Source organism: Camelina sativa, chromosome 11, assembly GCF_000633955.1.
Source record: "Camelina sativa cultivar DH55 chromosome 11, Cs, whole genome shotgun sequence".
Lineage (NCBI taxonomy): Eukaryota > Viridiplantae > Streptophyta > Magnoliopsida > Brassicales > Brassicaceae > Camelina > Camelina sativa.
The window spans coordinates 582,925-601,242 of record NC_025695.1 but is presented as its reverse complement, the minus strand read 5'-3'; the positions used below and the strand labels follow the sequence as shown (position 1 = coordinate 601,242).

The 18,318-nt window shown below is 38.6% G+C and overlaps 1 protein-coding gene, 2 long non-coding RNA genes and 1 pseudogene across 35 annotated transcripts; 3 read left to right on the top strand and 1 right to left on the bottom strand.

The window, feature by feature from the left end:
* Window positions 2,413–7,636, top strand: LOC104720844. Of its 15 annotated transcripts, none has more exons than XR_002033854.1 (24): window positions 2,413–2,657; window positions 2,864–2,935; window positions 3,082–3,148; window positions 3,258–3,380; window positions 3,480–3,501; window positions 3,603–3,643; window positions 3,757–3,874; window positions 3,967–4,039; window positions 4,157–4,269; window positions 4,343–4,379; window positions 4,497–4,614; window positions 4,707–4,779; window positions 4,897–5,009; window positions 5,083–5,354; window positions 5,447–5,519; window positions 5,637–5,749; window positions 5,823–6,094; window positions 6,197–6,269; window positions 6,381–6,635; window positions 6,734–6,803; window positions 6,942–7,116; window positions 7,217–7,304; window positions 7,382–7,509; window positions 7,575–7,636. It is a non-coding gene; the product is annotated as an uncharacterized LOC104720844 (long non-coding RNA). The 15 variants fall into 15 exon arrangements; XR_002033862.1 differs by having other exon boundaries at window positions 4,343–4,400; XR_002033859.1 differs by having other exon boundaries at window positions 4,343–4,411.
* LOC104720842 lies at window positions 7,813–12,846 on the top strand. 18 transcript variants are annotated; one of them, XR_002033915.1, is made up of 21 exons: window positions 7,813–7,853; window positions 7,936–8,017; window positions 8,145–8,289; window positions 8,405–8,466; window positions 8,577–8,627; window positions 8,710–8,754; window positions 8,853–8,931; window positions 9,023–9,119; window positions 9,215–9,290; window positions 9,383–9,491; window positions 9,581–9,661; window positions 9,733–9,814; window positions 9,924–10,190; window positions 10,287–10,419; window positions 10,515–11,283; window positions 11,371–11,424; window positions 11,645–11,704; window positions 11,978–12,056; window positions 12,150–12,217; window positions 12,355–12,540; window positions 12,618–12,846. It is a non-coding gene; the product is annotated as an uncharacterized LOC104720842 (long non-coding RNA). The 18 variants fall into 18 exon arrangements; XR_002033920.1 differs by having other exon boundaries at window positions 9,996–10,059; window positions 10,137–10,190; window positions 11,371–12,056; XR_002033919.1 differs by having other exon boundaries at window positions 9,924–10,059; window positions 10,168–10,174; window positions 11,371–12,056.
* On the bottom strand, window positions 13,021–16,651 carry LOC104720841 (probable LRR receptor-like serine/threonine-protein kinase At2g16250). Of its 2 annotated transcripts, XM_019231529.1 has the most exons (5): window positions 16,528–16,651; window positions 14,159–16,436; window positions 13,941–14,069; window positions 13,822–13,844; window positions 13,021–13,739 (listed from the first exon to the last, which is right to left on the bottom strand). In XM_019231529.1, exons 2-5 carry the CDS (start codon window positions 16,060–16,062, stop codon window positions 13,189–13,191), a joined length of 2,607 nt encoding a protein of 868 aa, XP_019087074.1. In that variant the 5' UTR covers window positions 16,063–16,436; window positions 16,528–16,651; the 3' UTR covers window positions 13,021–13,188. The 2 variants fall into 2 exon arrangements, with proteins under 2 accessions (XP_019087074.1, XP_010437041.1); XM_010438739.2 differs by having other exon boundaries at window positions 14,159–16,651.
* LOC104720840 overlaps window positions 17,526–18,318 on the top strand; it is a 1,169-nt pseudogene continuing 376 nt past the window's right edge.

Genomic DNA, 18,318 nt, shown 5'->3' with positions numbered 1-18,318 from the left:
TTTTCCCCCAAATCAAAACGACGTCGTTTTGAGTTTGATTCCAAAAACTCTTGCCACATCATTGCTTATGTGTCATATGAATCACTCATATTTAACGGTTGACTAACAGTTTTTGTGTCAATGTAGTATTATCGATAACGATTCAAAGTTTGGGTAGTAATTTTGAATTTTATTGGCGTTCCGGTTGGATAATACACTTCTCTTTTGTTCAGGTAGAAATATACACTTTACAAATAGTACGGATAGAAATATACCCTTTCTCCATGTGATGAGTGAGCAGTGTGAGCTGATGAGCTTCACTCCCTTAGAATCAAAATATACTATACTATACTATTATATACACACACCAAAAAAACTCTGACCACAAATCAAAATGAACATGTGGTATTATTACTCTTTCAACCAAACAAGGTGCTACTTTATTACGATTGGTCGACATGTATTTATATGTATTATGTCCTTCAAATTTGATTCTTATTCTATTTGCACGAGGGAAAATAAAATATATTAAAAAAAAATTGCCATACCATTTTTTTTTTAAAATTACACAACATTTTAAAACTAAATTACACATATTTTTATTTATTCATTTTATTTTATAATACAGTTTTGTGAAAAATAATAATAAATTAAACTATTAAATTAATGACTGGAAAAAAAACAAATTTCTCGTAAAATATTGTAATCATAAATATATTTTGCCATGCCACGGAGCCTCTCCACTCCCATTGGACAGTGTTCACAGTAAACACATTTTAATACAAAATGGTACTATAAAAACAAAGAAATTATAAATAAAGCATTTTGAAAATTTTTAAAAGGAAACAAAACTGAAGGGAAGAGAGAGAGACAGAGAAAAAGAAGAAAACACCAAAATATATAAATTTGTTTACATCCTTTCCATTTTGGCTTCGTTTTTTTTTTTTTTTTTTTTTTTTTTTTTTTTTTTTTTTACCCGGTGCACGGCTTTTTCATTAAACCAATTTTCGTCTATTGAGGTATATTGATATATCTGATCGCCGTGGACCAGATCTATTGCCGAGATTACAGTTTCTTATAGATGCAAAGAGGAGATGAAGTTGCTTGGTACCCTGATGGCGATACATTGGTCAGGCACGAGTATAATCCACTTACAGCTTACGCATTCGGTATTGTCTTCACCTCAATTATTTTTTCCGCCATTGCTTAGCTTGTTTTTAATTTGATTATATATATATATAGTGTCTGAGTCTGAGTGAATGTTTTTTTCCAGAATTTGTGTGTTTGATGCCAGATAAAGTTTTTCGACCACAAACAACTACTATAGACGCTTATGATGTAGCTGCAAGGCCAGTAGTCAAGGCAGCTATGGAAGGTGTTAACGGTAAGGGATATTGTGTGTTTTCATTGAAATATCCTCTAGACCAATTGGTATGCAAGTAGCATTGCTTGCAACATATCTTCTGACTCAGGGTTGGAGATTTGACATGAACTTTTTTTGCTTATGGTGTTACTAGCAGTGGAAAGACACATACAATGCATGGTATTGAGCTGCTTAGCACGCGTCTCGAGATTGTATTATCCAACTCTCTCCCTCGTCTCCAAGAGTTTCCGCTCGCTTATTGCCTTACCGGAGCTTTACAAGATCCGGTCCTCTTTAAACCGAACCGAGAGTTGTCTCTATGTGTGTTTACAAGATGGAGATTATGACCCTAACCCTAGGTGGTTCACTCTCTGCCTGAAACCTAATCGAACTCTAACCAATGATGACGACCTCATCGAGAAGAAGAAGAAGTCAAGTGGGTATGCTTTGGCGGCAATCCCAGTACTCCATTCTCGTCGTGTGCACTGGTCAGGTCTCGTTGCGGTTGGTTCTGATATCTTGGCGGACCCATCGACCAAGAAGTAGCACACTCGTCTAGCGTCTCGATCTTGGACTGTCAGTCTCACACGTGGGGCAAAGGTCCAAGCATGCGGGTAGAGAGGAACTAACTATCCAGCCGCTAATTTGCTTGATGGAAAGATATATGTGACAGGAGGCTGCAAAGACTGCAGCAATCCATCTAACTGGCTGGAGGTTTTCGATCCCAAAACCCAAACTTGGGAGCCTGTCTCGAGCCCTGGTGCAGAGATTGGTGGTTGTGATGTGCATAAAAGCGCAGTGGTTGATGGAGAGATCTTATTTGCAAACTCTAATAAAGGTTTGATTTACAAACCCTAATAATAAGCCCAACAACAAAAGCCTAAACTAAGCCCAATTAAGAATGTCAAACAAAAGAGAACACGTGTCGTGAGAAAATAGATTTTGGATTAGGTAAATAAAAAAATTGGAAAAAGGAAAATTTCCTTTTCCTAAATGATGTTAACGTTATTAAGTATTATTAGTTTTATTTATTATATAAAGAGACTCACGCGCTCCACACTCATCACTTCTCGATTTGAGAAAACAAAAAGCGAAATAATCTCTTCTTCTGCTTCTGCGAAGACGACGATGATCCATCCATGTCGAGACGATGATAAGCCACTCTCTCTCTCTCTCAGTCCTCCATCATCACTCGATAGAAACCCTAATCCGCGAGACCCTAAGATCTAAAATCTAAAAACCCTAAAATCTCTCTACGGATCGGAGCGAAGCATCTCAGGGTTTCAGCCACCGCCTACTCCGCCCTTCTTCTCTGGTTCGTCCCCCTTCTTCTCCTTCGGTTTCCCCTCTCTCTCTCTCTCGTAGACTCGTAGTAAGTCAAGTCTCCCCTGTTTCCCTCTCTCACACTCCAGTACAGTCTTTGGCTTGTATCTGAATTTACAAGAACACACCACTCTTTGGGATCGACTACTTTTACTCGTTGTATTGACATTGTTTATGTTTTTTCCTCTTCTTCTGCAGGTCTTCTAGGGTTCCGAGCCAAGGAGATGGCCTTGTTTTTCAATCGGGCTCTTAATTAAGCTCTTAACAGAGGTTTGCTCTTTTCGCAATTATGTACATCTTAATTTGGTCTCATTCCTCACTTCACACCATCGTTGTTGCTTATTGTTGTTGGCAATTTAACCCATAGAAAATCCTAGATTCTGGTCTAACTTACTTTTATATCTCTTGTGTTTTAGGATCTCTCCGGTGTTCTTTGCTGTGGGATCTTCTCTCTTCCAAAGCGTGGGTGCGGATCACACACAGGTTATGCAACTTTTGCTTTAAAATTTTTTTTTGTTGTTTTGTTTACAATTACAGTTTAGTGTTTAATTATTTGTTTAACCATGTTCCTTCTTATTCTTATTTTGTGCAGCAGGAGATGGTTTTTAAGAATGGACAAGTCTCATAACCAAAATTTGTCATCTTAATCTGATTTACGAGTATCATCAAGTCAACCTACAGGAGAAGGTGGTCTTATTTGCGCTTTGCCCAAACAGTTGAGTTCTCTTATTCGATTTCCACTACTCATTAGTCAGTTTGCATTCTCTCTATACTAATAGATTTTAATTATGTCTCTGGATTTTTTTGGTTGCAGGACAATATGATTGACACGGCAGGTAGGTTCTAAGTCTGTATCTATCTCTGCACATAAGTTGTATCCATCACTTTTGTTTAAGGTCAACTACAATTTTTTTTTAACCATTCTTGTTATCTTCAGGATAAAGAGCCGTTTAGAATCAGCTGTAGCTACAACACAGAGTAAGTCTCAGGGAAAAACCAGTAACCAGTAGCTAAGATTCTTTATCGCGTCTTTTAGTTCAACTCTTGACTGTTTATTTCTTCTTTGATACCGTTGATGGTTTTGGTTGCAGGTCGTCTGAGTGAACTTGGAGCATCGTCTCCTTCCCCTTTTCTGAAATCAAACCAGAACAGATGTTTCCGCACTTTCTGAGGAGTGAGGACTGATCTGAGCTTTGGTCTTAATATGAGGTACTTTCTTATTATTGGTCTTCTTCTAACTCTGTGGTTCACTTTATTATAGTTTTGTATCTTTGACATATAGGTTTGTTTCTGTGAAACAGGTGGTGGGCGTTGATTGATTTATTTGACTCTCTCTCGGTGATTCAGAACACAAACGTCGCCAGCGAGCTTAAGGTAACAACATAAACTGGATCATGGTCTTGGGACTCCAATCGAATTTGCTTTTTAAGTTGTTGTCGTTTTGTTTTTTTGGTTACAATTACAATTTACGGTTAATTGTCCTTGAACCAGGTAAAGGAGGTCACCATTCAAGGTAGAGACCATCTGCAATTAATTCCATGAATGACACCATGAGCCGATGTCTAAGAAGAAGAAGAAGAAGAAGAAAAAAAGAACACCTCCAGGTTTTGTTTCAATCATCCATCTCTTTTATTTAAGGTCAACTACGTTTTTTCTAACCATTCTTGTTATTTTCAGGATAAAGAGCCGTTAGAACCAGTAGCTACAATACATAGTAAGCCTCAGGGAAAAACCAGTAACCAACCAGTAGCTAAGATTCTTTATCGCGTCTTTTAGTTCAACTCTTGACTGTTTATTTCTTCTTTGATACCGTTGATGGTTTTGGTTGCAGGTCGTCTGAGTGAACTTGGAGCATCGTCTCCTTCCCCTTTTCTGAAATCAAACCAGAACAGATGTTTCCGCACTTTCTGAGGAGTGAGGACTGATCTGAGCTTTGGTCTTAATATGAGGTACTTTCTTATTATTGGTCTTCTTCTAACTCTGTGGTTCACTTTATTATAGTTTTGTATCTTTGACATATAGGTTTGTTTCTGTGAAACAGGTGGTGGGCGTTGATTGATTTATTTGACTCTCTCTCGGTGATTCAGAACACAAACGTCGCCAGCGAGCTTAAGGTAACAACATAAACTGGATCATGGTCTTGGGACTCCAATCGAATTTGCTTTTTAAGTTGTTGTCGTTTTGTTTTTTTGGTTACAATTACAATTTACGGTTAATTGTCCTTGAACCAGGTAAAGGAGGTCACCATTCAAGGTAGAGACCATCTGCAATTAATTCCATGAATGACACCATGAGCCGATGTCTAAGAAGAAGAAGAAGAAGAAGAAAAAAAGAACACCTCCAGGTTTTGTTTCAATCATCCATCTCTTTTATTTAAGGTCAACTACGTTTTTTCTAACCATTCTTGTTATTTTCAGGATAAAGAGCCGTTAGAACCAGTAGCTACAATACATAGTAAGCCTCAGGGAAAAACCAGTAACCAACCAGTAGCTAAGATTCTTTATCGCGTCTTTTAGTTCAACTCTTGACTGTTTATTTCTTCTTTGATACCGTTGATGGTTTTGGTTGCAGGTCGTCTGAGTGAACTTGGAGCATCGTCTCCTTCCCCTTTTCTGAAATCAAACCAGAACAGATGTTTCCGCACTTTCTGAGGAGTGAGGACTGATCTGAGCTTTGGTCTTAATATGAGGTACTTTCTTATTATTGGTCTTCTTCTAACTCTGTGGTTCACTTTATTATAGTTTTGTATCTTTGACATATAGGTTTGTTTCTGTGAAACAGGTGGTGGGCGTTGATTGATTTATTTGACTCTCTCTCGGTGATTCAGAACACAAACGTCGCCAGCGAGCTTAAGGTAACAACATAAACTGGATCATGGTCTTGGGACTCCAATCGAATTTGCTTTTTAAGTTGTTGTCGTTTTGTTTTTTTGGTTACAATTACAATTTACGGTTAATTGTCCTTGAACCAGGTAAAGGAGGTCACCATTCAAGGTAGAGACCATCTGCAATTAATTCCATGAATGACACCATGAGCCGATGTCTAAGAAGAAGAAGAAGAAGAAGAAAAAAAGAACACCTCCAGGTTTTGTTTCAATCATCCATCTCTTTTATTTAAGGTCAACTACGTTTTTTCTAACCATTCTTGTTATTTTCAGGATAAAGAGCCGTTAGAACCAGTAGCTACAATACATAGTAAGCCTCAGGGAAAAACCAGTAACCAACCAGTAGCTAAGATTCTTTATCGCGTCTTTTAGTTCAACTCTTGACTGTTTATTTCTTCTTTGATACCGTTGATGGTTTTGGTTGCAGGTCGTCTGAGTGAACTTGGAGCATCGTCTCCTTCCCCTTTTCTGAAATCAAACCAGAACAGATGTTTCCGCACTTTCTGAGGAGTGAGGACTGATCTGAGCTTTGGTCTTAATATGAGGTACTTTCTTATTATTGGTCTTCTTCTAACTCTGTGGTTCACTTTATTATAGTTTTGTATCTTTGACATATAGGTTTGTTTCTTTTTGATTCTGTGAAACAGGTGGTGGGCGTTGATTGATTTATTTGTCTCTCTCTTGGTGATTCAGAACACAAACGTCGCCAGCGAGCTTAAGGTAACAACATAAACTGGTTCTAGTGATTTGATCGATGATGGTCTTCGGACTCCAATCGAATTTGCTTTTTTGGTTACAATTACAATTTACGGTTAACTGTCCTTGAACCAGGTAAAGGAGGTCACCATTCATGGTAGAGACCATCTGCAACTAATTCCATGAATGACACCATGAGCCGATGTCTAAGAAGAAGAAGAAGAAAAAAAGAACACCTCTAGGTTTTGTTTCAGGTCTGATTGTTTTGATTGCAGGTCTGAGCGTATTTGGAGCATCGTCTTTTTCCCCTCGTCTGAAATCAAAATGGAACAGATGTTTCCGCACTTTCAGAGGAGTGAGGACTGATCTGAACTTTGGTATTGATAATAGGTACCTCCTCCTTGTTCTTCTTCTTCTAATATTTTGGTTCGCTATAATATGGTTTTGTAACTTTGACGGGTTTGTTTCTTTTTGATTCTATGAAACAGGTGGGCGTTGATTGATTTATTTGACTCTCTCTCGGTGATTCCGAACACAAACGTCGCCAGCCAGCTTAAGGTAACAACATAAACTGGTTCTAGTGATTTGATCGATGACGGTCTTTGACTCAAGTCGAATTTTCTTTTTAACTTGTAGTTGTTTTGTTTTTTGGTTACAATTACAATTACAATTTACGGTTAATTATTTGTGAATCAGGTCAAGGAGATCATCATTCAAGGTAGGGACCAGTCGATGGACTTTAAGAAAAGCATCAAACTGCTGATAGCTAGTCTTCTGACGTTTGAGGAATCTATACTGCACTCGGGCCAAAAAAACAAAAACCAGTCACAGTTGTCTAAGCCGAATGCAGTCATTAGCAACATGTGAAAGGGTAAGTAACATTCTTAATAACCATTCTGATACCAACTCTGGTCTCAAGTTCCTGTTGTAATTTTTTTTTTTTTTTGTGTGTGTTGATATCCTCATTACAGGGAAAGAAACGTAGCTAGCACTACCAAACTGATTATGGAAAGTCAAGCCATCAAAAAGCAAAAGCTAGATGAAGGAAAATCAAAATAGGTGAGCCAAATTGTTACAAAATCAGATTGATTCACTCCATGACTGAAACTCTTTTCTCAACATCACTGATTATGTAGATTCTCAATTCAAAACCAGCAACTCTGTTGCTCCACAGGGCAAAACGAGGTCTTTCTCACTCCGAAGTCTTAAGCTCAACCTGTGAAAAAGCAGTGAACAAGAAGGCAATGCATCTAGTTTCATCAAGGTATATTTGTACTTCATAAATAGAAAACTAAAGTTTTAACCAATGCATTCCGTGATTTGATGCAGATCTTGAAAGCTCCAGCTTTGCCTGCACCAGAAACAAGTACACCATATCTGCTAGAAGTTTCAGGTAAATACCCTTCATCTGGGAATATTTTCTACTTTTTATTTTATTTTTGCTATAGTAATCATGAAGGTGGAAATGTATATATCTTGAATACATGTTAAGTCTTCAATCTACATCAGAGCTTAATGAGTTTTTTTTTTTTTTTTTTTTTTTTTTTTTTTTTTTTTTTTTTTTTTNAAAAGCCATGGTATCTATGTATGGTCCAATTACTCGGTAAGGTTTGTTCTCAGACCTCTATTTTTATGATGCCAAATCCTCTTCTCTTCTTCTCCATTGCCTATCACCTGATGATTTTCTCAGGTTCCGAGCCAGCAAAGCAATGGCCAAGGAGATGGCCTTGTTAGCCTTCAACCGGGATCTTAAGCTCTCTAAACATGCCAAGGTTTGCTTTTTACATCTTCGCATTATAATTTGGTCTCATTCCTCACTTCACACCATCGTTATTTCTATCGACCTTTTTAAAAAATAAAAATGTTGACCATGTTTCTTCTCATTTTTATATTGTGCAGCAGCAGCAGATCCGAAATGGTTTTGAAGAATGGACAAGTTTCATAATCAATTTTGTCATCTTAATCTGATTCACGAGTATCATCAAGCCAACCACAGGACAGGGTGGTCTTATTTGCGCATGGCCAAACAGTTGCAGGCTTGCAGGTAAGTTATCTTATTCGATTTCCACTACTCATTATTCAGTTTGCTTTTTCTGTATACTAATAGAGATTAATTATGTCTCTCTGGATTATGGTTTGGACATGTGCGAATCTTCAAGGGATGTTGCTGGACAACAGTAGGCTCTTGCGTTCAATCCATGTACCCTATGCTGGTGCAGAGGTAAAAAGAACTCTTTCATGCAATCTTCTCTCTTTTTCTTTTAAATAACAGACAGAGATATGATGAAGCTTTAGTGAATCTTAATTATGCTTTTTGTTTTGATGTTGCAGGAAACCAGTTGGCTCTTGCGTTCAATCTGTGTGCCTGCTGCTGGTACAGAGGTAAATAGAACTCTTTGATGCAATCATCTCTCTCTTTTAAAAAGAAACTTAAGTGGATCTTATGCATTTTGTTTTGATGCAGTACATGAGAAGGTGGTCTTACTTGCGTATTGCCAAACAGTTGCAAGTGAGTACTCTTATTCGATTTCCACTACTCATTAATTACTTTGCATTTTCTGTATACTAATAGAGATAAATTATGTCTCTGGATTTTATGGTTTGGAGTTGTGAGAAAGTTCCAGGGATGGTGGAGGACAACAGTTGGCTGTTGCTTTCAATTCGTGTGCTCCCTACTGGTGCAGAGGTAAAAAAGAACTCTTTGATGCAATTATCGTCTTTAGAACAGTGATTGTAAACAACATGTATCTTAGATTGTGAATATTTTTCGTTTACAGCAAGAATGTTAAATTTCATGTATCTCTTGGTGGTCCACTTTGTCGGCTTTAGGAGGCGAATGCTTCTACTGCTGTTGCCAGTCTATCAAAAGAGAAGGTCAGTTTGGTTTTACTCTTAGTATCTTTTAACTTTATATACAAACTTCCAACATTATTGTATTGGATCTAACGAGATTATATACTGAAATGCAGGACGAGATGTTGGCCTCATGTAGATTTTTTGACGACAGTGCAGGCAATGAAGTTCTTTACATTGCTGCAAAGACTGGTAAACTATATATATTCTGGCACTTCAAGCTTTAAATTCTGTTTTTTTTCTTGTCACTGCTAACAACCGTTCATTGATTTATTTTTTTGTAGAACGTGGTGGGAGTATTTTAAAATGCAATACAAAATCATGGAAACGAAGAGATTAAAAGCCTATAAAAATAACTCTACATCAACCTTCAATGTCTCAGCTGCTTGTGATGTAAGTTTATATTTCTTCTCACTTTTGTGACCAACAGACAAAAGTGTTACTATTTTTTAGTAGTCATGTTTTTTTTTTTCTTAATGCAGTGGGACCCTTGTAGGAGATGTTATGATACTTGACATACATCAGCGAGTTCGTGTTCTTCTAAATCCTCTGCTTCACCATCTGTAAGTAAAATTCCCTGTTAGATCATTTTATTATAATTATAGAATTCCCTCACTCAGAATCTTTTTGCCAGTGTGGATCGGAGGACCTTGTCTTGTCCATGGTGTTTCTCTTCAACTACTCCCATCTTTCTAGATTATGACGACCAAATAAAGGTATGCATTTGTCATTTCAAGTTTTATAATAAATAAAAAATTCAAACGATTCTAGTCAAGTGATTGATGGTTTTTTTATTTCATGTGTTGACTGTCTCACTGACTGCAGGGAGACCATCATAAAGACTAGAGATAATGTGCAACTTCCATGAAACCTAAAGAGTTCTGTGATTTAGTGCAGATCTCGACAGCTCCAGCTTTGCCTGCACCAAAAAGAAGTACACCACATCTGCCAGAATTTTCAGGTAAATACCCTTCATCTGCGAGTATCAAAACTTGATAACATAACAGACTCATAGCTTAATCTTCAAACAATGGCAAGGGCTAACCAACATGCATAAGTATCTTCATAGCTTCCTCGTAAGTCTCTAATCAGGTATTAAGCTTCTTTTCACCCCTAGAAAAGTTGTCTGGATGCATAGAACCCTTAATTTCATGCCATCTAATATGCCTTTGCTTTCGTCCCATGCAGAATAATGATTGGAGGCGTCACTTTACTGAACCAAGGAGCCTTGTGGCCCTGTGCTCCAAAAAAACTCTTGCAGAACTTGTAATAGGAACTCGAGAAGGCACCAAAATTCAAAGCAAAACCTTTGAACAAAAAGGTACTACTGGTCCAGTCTGAGCGTTCACAAGTCACCGGCTCGGACTGCAGGGGGTGTTAGCTTTTGATCTAACAAAGTTTTATTTATTTATTCAGTTCATCTTCAGACTCGACTAAACAAAGAGAAGCAGCAGTTCAACTTCAAAAGTTCCTTCCTTGCATACACCCTAATATTGTTTCTATAGTTTACGTTGAAATTATGATTTAAGGCCCATGAAGGAACTAAAACGTAAATGATTTTTGTACCCATTTCTAAATTGGGCCCATAATTTATTTCTTAATAAGCGAATTAAGCACACGCGCTTCAGAACAAAAACCCCGGAGGTTGATCAACGGCGATTTCGTCTCTCTCGCCGATGTCGTCCGCAGAGAAGAGGAGGAAGAAGAAGAAGGCGAAGCCGTCGCCTATACTCTCGCAATCGACTACTCCAAATCCTTCACTTCCCGATGATTTAAGACCTTTCTCTCTAGTTTTTCAATACACAACACATGTGCTATTAATTGGGATCTCTTCTTCCACAGTTCGACTTGGTTCCCCTTTGGTACATGCTGGTTATTCTGTTTTAGTCTAAAACATTTACATGGTAGCAAAAGAAACCATACAAAGACCACTTGCCATAATTTATAGCTGATGTTTATGTGAGTTGGAAATGCTCATTTAGATTGGCTGTTCTTATCTTTAGCGAAGTTAGCTACCTGGACAGTTGGGTCTTTAGTACCTATCTGATGTTCTTTTTTGTTTTGCCATTGGCTCCTTTTGCAATATGCATAGGGTGATCAAGAATCACCTGGGATGATAGTATGATACCGCTAGCAATAGAAGACGTTTTCACTATCATCCAGGATGTCAAGTGGTCTTAACGGGGTTCATATCTTACTCTCACGGCTTTTTAAAAAAAAAATTATTATATGATTTCATGCTAACTAACTGGCTATGTTTTTACTATTTCAGACTCCACGAAAGGACTTCCTGCTTCGTGTTTCATATCTTGATATATACAATGACGTAAGTGGAACGTTTTATCCTTGATATATACATACTAATCCCTGAAAAGTAGATATTTTAGGCTGGGGTATGTTTTCTTGTTCTTCTGCCTTATCTTTGAGAACTAAAATGCTTAACAATATAAAGAATTGGCGGAGACTACTCATGATCTTCTTTTTTTTAAAGTGTGCTTCTATGTTTCGGCTGTCTGCAGTTTATTTGATGACCGTCTTTGTATCAGGTGATAAATTATTTAATTTATCCAACATGCCATAATTTACGTGTTAGAGAGGATTCCCAGGTTCGCTTCAACCTCTATAGGGTGTTTAGCTTTCTCCATTTTCTCTCACACACCCACAATCATTGTGCTCTGCATAAAATAAACGTGATGAATTACCTATGAATTACATATGAACTTGAACTTGATGAACTACCTATAAAATAAACGTGATGAATTACATATGAACTTGAACTTGATGAACTACCTATAAAATAAACGTGATGAATTATATATGAACTTGATATCATTTGAAAAAAGATAATGGTTCATATTGCATTTTTCTTTTCTTTCTAGGGCACTTATGTGGAGGGTATCAAGGAAGAAGTTGTTTTGTCTCCTGGCCATGCACTATCATTTATTGCAGCTGGAGAAGGTTATTAGAAAATTCAACCCCTGAAACATGTTTTGATTTTATTTACTCTCTCTCTGTTCCGCCTCTACTTAACGTTGTTGTTTTCAATTGCAGAACATCGCCGTGTTGGTTCAGATAATTTCAACTTGTAGAACAGCAGAAGCCACACTATATTTACACTGGTACGGCTTCAATCTCCAGGAGCTCGTCATAATGTAATTTGTATCCTCTTCTCAGTGTCTCGGCATGATGTTCTTTGCTCTAACAAGTGTCCTTACAAGGTCCATGTTTTGATGTCTAATTTTGCATCTGCTTGCAGGTGGTTGAAAGTAGAACCTAAATGGCGGAAGAGGCGATACTAGGATTCTTGCAGAACAATGAACAGATCACTGATTCGGGTCACTTGTCTGCGGTATTCAACCTTGACTACAACTAAGTCGTCAGCGTCACCAATGGGTCTCCCCGAGGATGTTCGAGTAATTGCTTGGGGTCTTTCTCGTGAAAGGTAAGATTTTTGAATTTCCCTCAACATTTCAGGGTCGTTCGTTGCTGATTCTACCTTGGTTTTTGTTCATAAACCAGACCAACAATGATATTATACGATATCGAGAACATCCGAGATTTGTTTGGACACAAGGTAAACCACGAGATCTTTACTTCTTCTGACTTCTTTGTATAAACATTCCCTTGTTCGATTGCCATATATACTCAATATGTGTTTCATTATACTCAAATTCGTGTATCATTCTTCTCATTAAACGGAATCCAATCTGCCGAATTGGAATCTGAGTGGTAATCTCTTTTTATTCAAGTTGATGCTCCTTTATTTGTAGTCTTTTTGGACATGACCATTCCATATCAATATTTGTGTGTACTCATCTCAAATTGCAATATTGCATATCAATATTTGTGTGTACACAATGTACGATACAATTTGTGTTTAGCTAACAAGAACCTTTATATTAATTGCCCCCAACCAAATTGCTACCAGAGAATGTCATAAGACTAGAGCCATTAGGATTGGACCCATTCGAAAAGATTATAAATTTACGGGAATTAAATTTTTTATCAACAAGAAAACAAATCATAACCACAAAAGAAAATTAATAATTAAAAGAAAAAAAAGAAGGTAAAAAATGTTGGATCGTGTGTTCTATACATCTTTCATACTTCGTCGGCTCGACGCGCCACGGCTACTTTCTCTCGTCGACATCGATCCCGTCGGTAAACCCTCCGCTTGAGACAGAAGGCTACTAGTTCCCGCGGCGACTGGATCAGACAAGCTCTGTCTCCAACTACCAAACACTCGGCCGCTACTCGAAGATCCTCTCGAAGATCCAGTCGTTCGGAATCTCTCAGATTCGCTGCTGTCTTCTCTCACGACTCTCATAGGATTCTCCAGGGCTTGAACTATGTGTCTCATAAGCGGCCGTCTCGTTTGCTTAGGGTTTAGACAAGACCTAGCGACGATTGCCATTGCCCAGACTTCTTCTAAGAGGTCTTCGTCGACCAGAAGAGATTGGTCTAGGATGTTCATCACTGGTTCTTTCTCCTGCGATGATATGTAAGGCATTATCTCGGCTAAGATTTTCTTGAATTGGGTTTCGTCGCATGAGCTGATTCCCAGTTTTCCTGTGATTAGCTCCAGAAGTATCTTGCCGAAGCAGTACACATCGTAGGCACATGTTGCTGTAGCTGAAGACCCTGTTAGATTTTGACGATTGTTAGAAGGAACATATAGAAATTGTAGGAAGCTTGTTGTTAAAACATTTGGAGAGAAACTCACCAGGAACACTTTCTTGAGAAGACCTGAAAAGTAGGGAAACAGTAGCAAGCTTGTTGTTAGATTTTTTAGTCTAAATTGGGTTAAAAAGTGTTTCAACGCAGTGAAGCAGAGACACTTACTGGGATAATCTGAGCAACCGGGCTATTTTTCGGGGACGGCCATTGTTTTCTTGATGACAGGCTTTGCTGAAGCTTCCAAGCCTAACTTCAAACTTATCATCCAAGAGAATGCTACTTGCTTGAACATCTCTTTAAAAAGGCATTTACATTGGAAGACTCTCAAGATCAGTATGATGTGGATTGAAAGTGAAAACAGTTAAAAGTGATGATTTTTCTACCTGTGGACGACGGGCGGTGAGCAATCATGGTGCAGATAAGCAAGTCCCTCTGCTACTCCCAATGCTATTTTCAGTCTGGTGATCCAATCGAGAGATCTCAATCCCTCCTCAACAAGGGAACTGGTTTTATAGAACAATGAGCTTGGTAAATCCCTGTTAGGCATGTACTTATACACCAAACACTTATGGGGTGTGCTCTCTAAGCATTTTCCTACGAATGGGACTATTCTCGGATGAGCAAACCGGCTGAAGAAATCCAACTCGGTTAGATACGCTTCTTCGTTGTTCTTTGTAGATTCCAAGCTGATTCTTTTCACAACGATCTGAACCCCGTTTTCTAAAACCCCCTTGAAAAGATCCCCTGATTGTCCTTTCTTTATCAGGTTCGAGTCACGGAACTCTTTGGTGGCATTGAGCAGCTGTTGATAGGTAAACGATGATCCGAGACTCCCAAAGTTTATAGAGACTCCTCCTCTGGAGGGAAGTGTTCCATCAGGAGGCAATGGGCCAACACCGTTGTGTCTACCTCTAGGATGATTACTTGTTGATGATCTGTTTCTTCGACGGACACAGAAACTCACTGTTATTGGTAACAATATGAGAATGAGCATAACCAATATAGACCCTCCAACTGCAGCTAGTATAACTATTTTCCTGTGGCTTAACCAGGAAGATTTTGGACTCTTCTTCTCTTCAGGTGGTCCGAAACTGTTGAAAGTTAAGCCCTTTTTTGAATAAAACAAAGTGCAATCCGACAACTTCCGTTGGTTCTCTGGGCCCTGAAGACAATTGTTGCTCAAGGAAGCATTGGTTGGCACAAAGTCTGGAACTTCACCTTCAAAATAGTTTTCTGAAAGATCAACAACTTGGAATCTTCTCAGTAGAAGTGTGAGATTGCCGTAAAACATGTTCCCGGAAATGTTAAGCATGGAGACAGTAGAGTCAATATTGTCAGTGGTATTCGGCAGCAAATCAGAGAAGTGATTTCCAGAAAGATCTAGCAACCTCAGCTCCGGTAACGACCATAACCGGGACGGTAAAACCCCTATGAAACCACTGCCTCTGAAGTCAACTATCTGTAGTTTACTCATGAAACTGAACAGATCAGGAGATAGGGATCCTGAAAGGCGATTTCCCGCAATTGCAAGAGTCTGCAAGTTCCTTAGCCCTTTCAAATCTGATGGAACCGAACCTGACAGGTGGTTGAAGCTGAGATCAAGGTCGACTAAAGCAGAAAGGTCTCCGAGTGATGAAGGTATTGCAGAAGACAAGGTGTTATGCGAAAGATTCAGACGCTGGAGCTTGGAGAGTGCCCCAATATTAGCAGGAATCAAACCAAATACCGAGTTTGAGGAAATATCAAGAACTGATAAATTCTGAAGAGAGGTAAGAGACGGAGGAAGTTTGCCACTGATTGAATTATTGGAAAGATCAAGAACCGTGAGGCGTAATAACCGCCGAGTCAAAGTTGCAGGGATGGTCCCCGTGATTGAACAAGAGCTAAGGTCCAACACCTCTAAAGTCAACAGACGTGATCCGAACAAAGGCGGGATTGGACCTGGAAGAGAGAACCTTGAGGCGTTGAAGGAAGCTAAACGGGTGAGATTGAGGAGCGCATCAACTGAGAACTGCGGGTTTTGATTCCCAATCCTAGTCCTTCTGAACCCTGAAATGTTGATGTCAGTTACTCTACCATTCTTATCGCAATCTATGCCGTTCCAGTTGAGACAAGGATTGCCTTTAACAGGCCAATCTCTGCTTCTTATCCCAAGGGAAGACCTTAACAGAAGAAGCGCCGATTTCTCATGCAGAGAACTTGTCTGTTGCTGGAACGTTGACTCTAACAACAAGACGAAGAAGAAGAAGAAGAAGACAAGCAAGGATGTCTTCTTCAGAATCACCATGGTTTCTCTAAAACCTGATGACTAAATCGAATAACTTAAATCCCTTCATTTCCTTAGTGATTCAATTAGAAAGAATCTTTGCGATTAATGAAAAAAATCAGATTTTTTTTTTTTTGGTTTTCCTTCGAATCCGATAAAAAAGGAAACTTTATATTTGTATGACTTTTCTATGTATGATTTTCAACAAAAGAAAAAAAAAACAAAAAAAGGGGTTCTTCTTCACTCTTTTGTTACCTCTGCGACTTTGTGACAATTTTAATTTTGTCTGTGCACTTCGTCGTAATCAAAACTAGTATTGTTGGTTACCAATCATTTTCTTCTGCTGCCTTCTCTCTCTCTCTCTCTCTAACTCTTCTATGTCTTTTTTTTTGGTCCTAGATTTAGAGAGAGAAAGATGGGAAAGTCTAATAAAATACGAAACCAACTGGAATATCAATATATTATAATAGTATATAAACTTCTTACAGAACTGTTCTGGACAGAGAGAAAGAAGCTCCATACTGGTCAAGAACAGCGGCCGATTGAAAGAAAGTAAAAGTAAGAAAGTATAACGAAGTGTAAGAAAAGAAAAAAAAAACAAATTGAGAGTTGTGGGATCGATCTTTCGTTTGTATACTCGGCGCCGCACGTTCCCAAGATTTATGGTTCGATCTATCTCGAGAAAATTTGAAAGTGATGTTCTAATACACGGCGCCGTTTTGAGAGGGTTTGACTTTCATCGATCCCGCCCAATACAGCTTAACGAACTCTTAAAATATCATTTAACATAATAATTAATTAGTACTATCCTACTACTATATGATACTGATACTGATAGCCATATTTTTTTAGTCATTTTAAAATTAAATGAAAAAATACTACTGTACGATAATTATTATTTGGAATTTTGATAAAACGAATGATACTTAGAATGGAGAAATGTAAATGGATTTAAAGTCTGCCTAGATTTATGCATATCATGTTGGGAAATTGAAGGTCTTGTAGAAGGAGTATGTGTTACACTTGAAAGATGCCAAAGATGGGAGACTTGTGCAAGAATGGTTTGGGGATGTGTTTACTACAGCTAGAAACCGGTTTTGCAATTTGAAAGTTATTTTATTTTAGTTTCTTTGGGCCAAAAGTTATTTAACCTTTTCCAAATTAATTTAGATAAGCCCAGTAATAGTAAGTAACAATGGCCCAGACCCAATTATTTTATCACATAAAAACGAGACAAGGGGTATAAGTGTCACTTCAAGAAGAAAGATATTTTTACGCAAGAAGATATTCTTTTGCTCGAAACGAGGAGAAAAAAAAAATCTTTAATTTCCATAATGGTCACATGATGTGGGCCTATCCACTAAACCATACTAGTACCGTGTTAATCAGAGTTAAAATCCCAATTAAAGTCGAAACGTTCATCAAACCCTAGAAAATATCTTAACCCTAGTTAGTTATTAATACGTCACACCTCTTCTATAAATTAAGGCTCTGTCTTGTCATCTCAAATCACACAAGTCTCTCTCTCATTTATCGAAACCCTAATTTCCCTTTTTTTTTAATCCAAAATAATGGCTGAAGTTGAGTACCGGTGCTTCGTCGGCGGCCTTGCCTGGGCCACCGGAGATCAGGATCTTGAGAGGACGTTCGCGCAATTTGGCGAAGTTATCGATTCTAAGGTCTGTTACACGAGAGATCGGACTCCCGGATCGAGACGATTCCGATGATTCTGATCCTCGACGGATCTGATTCCGATCTGAGTTTCTCTGTTACTTGATTCGATTACTGTTACTATGCTCTCTCTCTCTTCGTTCGTTCTTTGTTACTGTTACTTATTTTGTCCCATCGGTACGTTCATCTTCCTGCTTCTGTGAGCTCGGAGATCGATCGATTTTGCTTATTTCATCGTGTTTTTTGTTTCAACGTCTTCTTCGATTGGTTGTTCTGAGTTGTGTGGATCTGTTTGATTATGTTTTACAGATCATTAACGATCGTGAGACTGGAAGATCAAGGGGATTCGGATTCGTCACCTTCAAGGACGAGAAATCCATGAGGGATGCGATTGAAGAGATGAACGGAAAAGAGCTTGATGGCCGTAACATCACTGTGAATGAGGCTCAGTCAAGAGGAAGCGGTGGCGGTGGAGGAGGCCGTGGTGGCGGTGGAGGTTACCGTAGCGGCGGAGGAGGCGGATACGGAGGAGGTGGTGGTTACGGATCTGGCGGAGGCGGCGGTGGTTACGAGAGACGTAGCGGTGGTTATGGATCTGGCGGAGGC

Bases quoted from the DNA above. Each gene is read 5' to 3' on its own strand.
- LOC104720841 (XM_010438739.2), bottom strand. From the start codon at position 16,062: ATGGTGATTCTGAAGAAGACATCCTTGCTTGTCTTCTTCTTCTTCTTC. The intron at 14,070-14,158 runs GTAGAAAAATCA...GCCTTTTTAAAG, and splicing joins TCACCGCCCGTCGTCCACAG to AGATGTTCAAGCAAGTAGCA. The intron at 13,740-13,821 runs GTGAGTTTCTCT...AAAATCTAACAG, and splicing joins TTCTCAAGAAAGTGTTCCTG to GGTCTTCAGCTACAGCAACA.